Here is a 9313-nt window from a genome sequence, read left to right as displayed (position 1 = left end):
ACAATCCACAAAAATAGGTATCCTGATTTTCTCTTCCAGTATTGAAATGAATAATTGTGTTAGACAATGGCATTGAGAAAGATTTATAATATATTTATTTTATTCTAAAAATATATACACTTACAATTACATTATATTGCATTGATAGTTCCATAAACTGAACCTGTTAAATGGTACAAACTGTTAACCAATTCCAAATTATTTAAAGATTTTGAAGAATATTTCCTAGAAACCTTTACAAGATAATCAAGATTTTTCTTTGCAACCACTTCCTAGCACCACAATAACATTAGTATAGTGAAGATACTTTGCTTAACAATTATTTTAACTTTGAACAATTCATACAAAGATTTCAGTATCACTGCTCTGTATCTGAATAGACAAAAATTGCATATACTGTCTTGTTAGTTATGATGTAATACATAAAATAATTGACATACTTACATTTCTGATTTTTTCCCATATAACTGTGAAAGTGACATTTGTCAAACTGTAAATCCATATTTGTTTTTTTCTTGTATTACCATAAAGCCAATTCAAGCCTATCAGCAAACTGGAAACTGGTAACATAATCACTAGCTATCTTTTCCTGAGAAAACAATCCAATATGGTTTTGAAGTTAACATGGAATCAGTTTACACTTCGTTTTCATTCTAGCGTTGCCATTAAATCATTCAAGGCCTCTAAAATATCTGGGACAAAATAAACCATGTGGTGTTTACAGAAGGCCCATCTTGGCACGGGTCAGATGCTCTCTTGCGATGATCAGGCGCTGAATCTGTGCTGTGCCCTCATAGATCTGGTAGATTTTGGCATCGCGCATCAACTTCTCTGCTGGGTACTCTGTGTTGAATCCATTGCCACCAAACACCTTTTGATTGATAAAAATGGTATTAGCATATATTCCAAGATTCCTGAATATGATGAAAAGAATTACTCAAAAAACAGTAAATGAAGTTGCATTGGTAAGAAAATATTTACAAAGATAAATAAATGCCAACAAAGGGATCTACATATGATCTGACACTGTATTATTGTTATTACTAATATCATCATCTTTCCCTTTAGAAACCACTTTTAGAAATGAATCACTGTAACCTATTCCTCACCTGGACTGAGTTAGTGGCAGCACGGTTAGCAGCATCTCCAGCAAAGCCCTTGGCAATGGAGGCATAATATGTGTTGCGACGACCCTCATCAACTTCCCAGGCTGCTCTCATCCAAGCCAACCTGCCGAGTTCGGTCTCCATTGCCATTTCAGCCAAAATGAAGGCCACAGCCTGTGAACAATAAAAAGAATGATTATCTTGTTTGATTATTTATTGTGTTATGAAACTTTACAACTTCAACTATAAATAATCCTAAACTAAATGTCTGAAACAAAGGTTTTCATCTGCTTAAACTAATATTCTTTACTTAACCAAGTGAGTATGACTCTCCAAAGAAAAAGAATAAAAGTGATAGAGAGGCAAGAACTAAACCCATTAAATATAGTGTGTAAACATGAATAGTAATGGAAGCAACCTTTTCGAAACTTTTCTTCCTTTTTACAAACTTACTTGATGGTTAGCAATATGAGTTCCAAAAGTCTTCCTCTCCAAGGCATACTTGGTGGCTTCTTCAAGGGCTCTCTGGGACAGGCCAACTGCTCCAGCTGCCACAGGGGGTCGAGTGCGATCAAAGGCACCCATTGCAATCTTAAAGCCAGCACCCTCACCTAAGGAATATTTATAATTCAGTTAGTTTTACAAAATCAGTATGCATTATATGCAATATGCACAGTTTCACAAATGAAATCTTTTCTTCAGTATATCTAAAAGTGATGACCTCAGTCAAGAAATGAATTTCTTTATTTAATCAAACCTGAGGAGATAGGCTGAGACCTAATACTGGGGATCACACCTTCCATGAACATCATTCCTTGACTCAACTAATTTTGCATGGTATTCTCTTCCCTTTTCCTTTTCCTTCTTTTTTCCAACCCCTTCTACTATCCACTTCATAAAGGTGTGAGAACCATATTGAAAGGATGAAAAACTGATTTTGTGCCAATTGGAATGGCCTAGGGGAGCCATGGGCATCATATTCCTGTTTAGTTGTCTTAGTCCTCAAGGAAACCCTGAAGGGTGAACCATTTCACATTGCAACATACTTCAGGCTTACCATCGCCAGCAATGAAGTTTTTATACCTTTATCAAGGGCAATGAAGCTTAACCCTTTATCAACAAGCCCCACTGACTTTAATTCCCTTAGTTCCCTGACCCCAGGCTCTCATTTGACCAAAACTATGAACATTATTACTACCACCTCCTCAAAGCTTACTGTCTATAGTACTACTTCACTGAACACCACTCCCTCTTCCACAAGGTTATTCTCCTAACCTCACCTCTACAAACCTTTTGAGCAATCTGTTTAAGCTGCATAGGGTAGACTTTCAGTGATCCCCTCTACAGCCCCTTACTCTGACAACTCATTCCTCTTCCAACAATGCCTCCAAAAGCAACTAGGCAAAGATTCCATCTGCAGCCACACCCTAATCGTTCCTGCTTTGCCCTCCATTAATCTTGCCAGAGATTACTTTCCACAGACATAACCTCCTCCACAATGCTTACATCCCTCTCTATCCAATAACCTCCCCCCCTCAGAATTGTTGATGTTTAGGCTACCCTGCCAAATACTGATGCCCATTGCTCATATTCATTCATTCACTTATTCATGATCTTTTGCTCTTATTTTCTAAATTTATTGCTCTCATCCACTTATTTTTACCCTGTTTCTCTATATATATCCCTAATTCTATCATTTTCTCTCCTTATTTTCTTTTATTTTTGTTTCTCACTCCTATTCATCCACTTTCTCAATTTTCCTGTCTGTATCACAACAGGCTGAAAATCTGGAAAATCTAGTCTTTAACTCTAACATACAGGCATGCACTAATAGCTGTGGGGCACCTTAATCTATTGTACTGTGAATTCATAAACACTTCTCCTTTTCTGAAACTCAAATTTGGGTCAAGGGTCAGGCACACACTACATGCACTTTTTACTATACTGCTTATTATCATTATTATCATCATCTTGTTTGAAAATTATTAGATGATGCCTATAAACAGTCTTTAACAAAAAAGATTGTCTATCACCTGTAACTATAAAAGAAATCTCACATATGTTATTATGAAACTAGGCCTAACCCACACAAAAACAATCAAACAGTTATAAACTTTCCACATCTTATCTATCATATCTTAGCTTTTACTAGTGTGGTTTTGTTGATAATTGCTTTTTTAGAAATCATATCATTTAACCTCTAGTTTCATCTTTGTTCTATGTCATATCTAAGCCGAAAAGGAGTCCATAAAACACTAACCAATGAGAACATTCTCTTTGGGCACAACAACATCTTCCAAGGTAAAGCCACAGGTGTTAGAGCAGCGCTGGCCCATGTTGATCTCCTTGCGACCCCTGATCAGCCCAGGAGAATCACCGTCAATGATGAACCCAGTAAATGCCTTAGATGATGGGCACTTGGGATCTGGGCTGTAATAAAGACATGAGAATAAGATAACTAAAGATTTGATACAGCCATTTCTATAATAAACAGATACTGATGATACTTTTATCTAACCTCAGGATATGCCCTAGCTTAAAAATTTGATTCAACATAACTTAACCCCCTGGACCCGGATGACACTGTGATTACGTCAAAGAAAAATTTGGGTAGCTACCCGGGTGATGCGAACAATGTGTCAAAAGCGAACGCCAGGGTGACATTAAAGACTCGCCACGAGTGCACAAACCTTTTGGAGTGTGATTCGACTCATTTGGCACTTAGAAGGGGGCTTTAGCATTATTCCCATCGGTAAACGAATGTGGATAAGGTGCATAAGCAGTGATTGGAAGAGCACCAGCTCCAGGGAGGATGCCATTTCCATGCTGAACACCATATTCTTGGCCACTGTGACCAGCAGCGCAGGTGTATTACGTAAAATTGAAAATTACAAAAACAATGATATATATGACAAATAACCAAATGTTCCCTTTTTTTTTCTTTTTTTTCTTGCTCTGAGTTATTTACTACATAGAGATATAATATGGAATCTGTGCAAGGAAAATAAGTAATTAGCATTTGGATAAAGCAAATCAAAAGACAAATAAGGACATTGGAAAATGACGATAAAGCTAAAAAAGTATACACAAAATAACTTTTCAAAGGGGAGGCACAGAGTCTTGTCACGGCTCATGGGTGTTCGTGCGCGTCCAGCCTACACACTGCATGCCCGGGATGCTGATCACTTACGTAACCTATTGCATGTGGTTTTCAGCTCCATGATTTCCGTCATGCAACCGGATCCAAGGGGTAAATTAACAACTGTGGTGCTTTACAAAACTGTAAACACTATGGAAATATATTTAGAATTAACGTTAATAAAGCTTTACATAATTTCAAGTAGTAATTGCCATTACTCCACCCACCCCCAAAGAGAGAGAGAAACATGCAGCCCTAAAACAAAAGAAAACTACTCACTTGGTACGAGCTAACAGGAAATACCAGTTAGCAACTCCACCATTGGTGATCCACATCTTCTGGCCATTGATAACATACTCATCACCCTTTTTCTCTGCTCGGGTTTTGATTCCGGACACGTCAGAGCCAGCCCCAGGTTCAGTCACTCCATAGGCCTTCAAATGCAGCACAGTTTTGTGAAACCTCTCAAACACATCCTAGCTAAAGCTAACCTAATCTAAATTCCAATGTGTCATGTCTGATTTTGTAAAGAAGTATATGTTACTCACTTTAAATCTAATGCTCCCCTTTATCAATAATGTTCCTACTTACACACATCAATGGCTCCTCTGTCATGCGACCAAGGTACTTTTTCTTCTGCTCATCATTGCCAGCAATGATAACTGGCATTTGCTGCAAACAAGCACAATCATTAATAATCAAGCATGAAATAAAACCATATATTCTGAATATAATACAAAATCAAACATTTTCTTTAATGCTTCATTCAGTTAACTGAAGAAGTATGTCCAATGATGCCAAATGGCATGTCATATACTATGATAACTGTGGGCCATAGTGGTGGTTGGCTTTGTACTTTGAGATTCTAGGGTAAAGTATTTCAGGTAGTGTCTGTGTATACTTTGTTACTTGCTTACTTATTAGAACATTTATGTTGTATCATCGTCATAAACAATCACAAGTATCATTATGAGTATAGAATAATTGAAGAGATGTGCATCAGCATATTTTGGTTATGAATGTGGTAAAATCAAAGCCATAACTATACCATCATTTTCAAATTACTTTGAAAAACTTCTACCTGAAGGGTTGTCTCTTGGTTACCATCCATAATGGCTCTGGTCTGTATATTTCCTAATTCAAAAAAAGATTGGTTACAAAATGATTTTGCTCATGTTTACCAGCTTGCTACCCTTATAACTCTATTCCTCACCTTTATATCTCAGATGCCTCCTTATATATACAAATAGCCAAACTTTAATTCATACTTAGATTATGAATATTCACTCATAGAACCATGGTTCCATAGCTGGTTGCAGACAGAAATCCCACCACAGTTGTCTATTTCTCACCCATGAAAACAAGCTAACTTTTCACCCTGCAAAGATTTCATATCCTCTGCTCAGTCTTCACTCTAGCACCATATCTCAAGGTTTATTAAACCCATGTCAATAAGAACAAAATGCATACTGATTTTCCCTGATCACCTGCCAAATCTTCATAGTTCTCAAGTCCCACAAAAAGAATCTATGCTCCTCCTTCACTCTCAACTTTTCAATGAGGAGTTAGAAGAACGAAAAAGTGGTCTTCTTGCATATGCCAACTCCATTCACAGGCATAGATTTCAGGGGACAACAAAGAATGCAGTGAGAAAGACATGGTACAGATATACCAATTATGCCATCATGTGTACTGGCAAAATAGGAGGAACATAGACCAAGTGTGTATGTAATGCCTGTGACTTTTCTTTGTGCCCTCTGCTGCTTGGAGAAATATCACACTTACACGAAGTACTAATCTGGTCTCTTCCTCTGCTCTTTATGTTTACATTCTATACAGTCTTTGTATCTTTTTCACCAAGACAACTCAGAAAAAATGTATATCTGTTCCATTAATAACATACATAACAAACAGTGCCTTGATAAAACCTCAGAGTAAGGTTAAACTATCAAGTATATTGATAACAAATTCACACTTTCACTTTTCATTCAGTATGATTTAGTATACCATTATTGTTGATGAGTAGTAATGTAAAGCCATGTAACTAAAAAAACTTTTGGGTACAGTGTGCACATACCATTAAGAAAATCCCATACAAAGGTAAGAAAGAAAAATTGTACACAGAGAGGGTTTAGTTTTACCATCTTAATCTTTATAAAGAATAATCCATATTGAAATCTTTTCCAATACATAAATTAAATCAACTCACCCCAAGGTTGTTAGCCTCCATTGCTGTCTGGATACCTGTACAGCCATAAGCAATCTCCTCAGTAATAAGGCATCCTTCAAAGGTTCCCAGTGCCATACCTCCAAATTCAGCAGGAATATGGGGATTCATGAGACCAAGCTCCCATCCCTTGAAACAAGAAAAAACAAACATATAAATAGGCAACCCTCAATCTTTTGTATATCAGCAAAATATCCCTTCTAGGTTAACTGCAATACCAATTCACAGAAAATAAAAAAACTCTGAATTTCGTCAATATAACAAGATTCAATTTCATAATTTTAATAGACCTAAAATCACTGCAAAATAACAAACAGTACAACATAAAATTTCAATATCAATCAGGAAAATACTAATTATAGTAAAGACAACAGCTAACAAACATATCAACAACAAATAATAAAACACAAAGATTTGTCATGAACTCTTAGAGAGAATTCTCAATCCATCATTGGTAAAGTACAATTGTTGCCTTTCAAAGGAATATATAAAAAATTCAATTACAGATTATTTTACATACCTTCTTGACAATTTCCCAGGGGTATTCCATTGTTCTGTCATACTCTGCAGCCTTTGGCACAATCTCCTCTCGTGAAAATTTGCGAGCTAACTCCTGAATCTCCTTCTGCTCATCAGTCAGGTCTGAAATTATGAAGAGTTGAAATCTTCCCTCAAATATAAATATCAATACAATTCAACATCTAATGCAACATTTAAACTATACCCAACCAATTGTTACCAAGTACATGCAGGGTCTTTTTTTCTCTTTTTTTTAACACATGGGTTTACAAATATTCAGTCCCAAAGAGTCAATTATAGAACTTACCTAACCTCACTTCTTACCCTACTCCTTGAATTTTTAATGAAAAAGACCTTATTCTTTTCAATATCATATTGCTCCTAATAAAAGCTTTTCTTTCTGGAAATTCAAAGAAAGAGACAAATATCCGCTGTCTAGTAGTCCTTAAAAATGACTCCAATGTGACTTGAGATATGCAAGAGCATTATATGTGATTACAAAATTAATAAAATAAAACCACAGTGCATGTGGATGTGGTCAATCAAACTGAGTGCATTTGGGCTTTGGACATCAAGGTGAAACTGCCTCAATTGAGCAATGCCTCTCTGAAACTAGTGGGATATTTTCATATTTAATGGAGCTGTAATCAATGAGAGAGAGTGACAATGCAAATTTGATACTCTTAACAAGTTTCTTCCAGCTTAAATCACCCAACTATTGCCATTCCCCCTCTTTTGTACCCTTTCATAACAGTCTAGATTTTGTAGCTAGGCCTAAGCTGTGTTTAGTCAGCCCACCCACTCCAAGTCATGACATGTTAATGAGTCAAAGGCTGTTACTTCAAGACCACTATATCTGTCATCATCAGTATTATGCAATATGGTGTGTAACCTGTAGCACTATTTATTTTACACTCGCCGTTGTATGGGACTGCACAGGAGTGTGTGCAATGTGGCTGTGCTGCTTTCCCTCCTTCGCACAAACATGTTTGTGTATATATATATGAACACATATGTTTGTTTATATATATATAAACCCTTGCAGATACATGCAAGCACACAGACATATGTAAATGCGCTAAGAATGAGTGGAGGGCCTGGTTTTAGTACGTGCCGAAAGCATTCAACTCCTTCGGCGGGTAACACCCCATCGCCAGCTCAAGCCCGGGGTGGCAGGCCTGGGCCTTGGAAAGCTGCAAGGGGGACACCCACTTGGTGGTTGACATCCCCTGGCCCACTTAGCTCTAAGGCCGTGCGGCAGCCCACTGCTCCAGGGAATTAGCTGTCTATTGCACTTTGCATCAAATCATGCCATCTGCGACCAGCGCGTTATTATCATATTTCAGCACCTTTCTTAGATGACCCTAGGTTACTAAATTTTGGGTCTAAATCTTTTCTTCATTGATTTTCTGTATTTGTTATACTCATCTTTACTTACAGCACTTTCTTGGCAGCTTGTCTATATGTCTATGTGTCATGGATTTAAGTCAAAAGTGCTTATACAGCCCTTCTATTACTGCCACAAATTTATTTGTCATTTCATAATTGTTACTTGTCAGTATCCTTTCCTTTGATAGGATGTCATATCTTATAAATGGCTTCTGTAGTTGTGACTGTTTACCATCGTAATATCAATACTGCAACACACACAGCACATATCAAACAATATTTGCTGGAACATGTATACCCAGGGACACTGGGTAGCATGGAGAATCTCAAGCTAGGTTACTCAGCTCATCTGGAAACATGGTGTAACCTATGGAAACATAGCAGTGTACAATTAAGGAAGGACACTGCTCATTTGAGCAAAGGCCAGGGTGATGGAAAAGACTGGCTACAAATGACAAACCTCTTGGAGTGATTTTTGACTCATTTGGCACTTAGAATGGGGCTTTAGCATTATTCCCATGTAATGAGCATAAGCTGTGACTGGAAGAGGGCTGGCTCCAGGGAGGACACCATTCCAATGCTGCACACTATTTCTGGCCACTGTGACCAGCACCGCAGATTTATTACGGAAAATTGAAAATTATAAAAAAAAAAAAAAAAAAAAGATATATGCCACATATAACCAAATGTCCCTTTTTTTCTTGCGCTGAGTTGTTAACTACATAGAAAGCAGATATAGAGTCTGTGCAAGGAAAATAATCTATTACCATCTGGATAAAGCACATCAAAAGACAAATATGAACATGTGAAAATGGCAACAAAACTAAAAGTTTACACAAAATAACTTTGCAAAGGGGAGGCACACAGTCTTGTCGCTGGTCATGAGTAATCATACGTACCCGGCCAGGATGTTGGCTACTTACGTAACCCACT

General features: G+C 37.2%; 1 protein-coding gene across 1 annotated transcript in view; it reads right to left on the bottom strand.

Moving 5' to 3' along the window:
- Positions 1-82: 82 nt before the first annotated feature.
- LOC113802667 (Medium-chain acyl-CoA dehydrogenase) overlaps positions 83-9313 on the bottom strand; it is a 14120-nt gene continuing 4889 nt past the window's right edge. The window contains exons 3-10 of the mRNA XM_027353272.2: positions 6993-7114; positions 6455-6601; positions 4837-4917; positions 4525-4679; positions 3367-3536; positions 1560-1717; positions 1110-1280; positions 83-871 (exon numbers count right to left, since the gene is read on the bottom strand). Of these exons, the coding sequence (XP_027209073.1) occupies positions 719-871; positions 1110-1280; positions 1560-1717; positions 3367-3536; positions 4525-4679; positions 4837-4917; positions 6455-6601; positions 6993-7114 (1157 nt within the window). The 3' untranslated portion in view covers positions 83-718. The remainder of the gene's footprint in view (positions 872-1109; positions 1281-1559; positions 1718-3366; positions 3537-4524; positions 4680-4836; positions 4918-6454; positions 6602-6992; positions 7115-9313) is intronic.

Source organism: Penaeus vannamei, chromosome 26 (genome assembly GCF_042767895.1).
Source record: "Penaeus vannamei isolate JL-2024 chromosome 26, ASM4276789v1, whole genome shotgun sequence".
NCBI lineage: Eukaryota > Metazoa > Arthropoda > Malacostraca > Decapoda > Penaeidae > Penaeus > Penaeus vannamei.
Note: the sequence above shows the minus strand (reverse complement) of the source record. Positions and strands in the feature narration are given on the sequence as shown.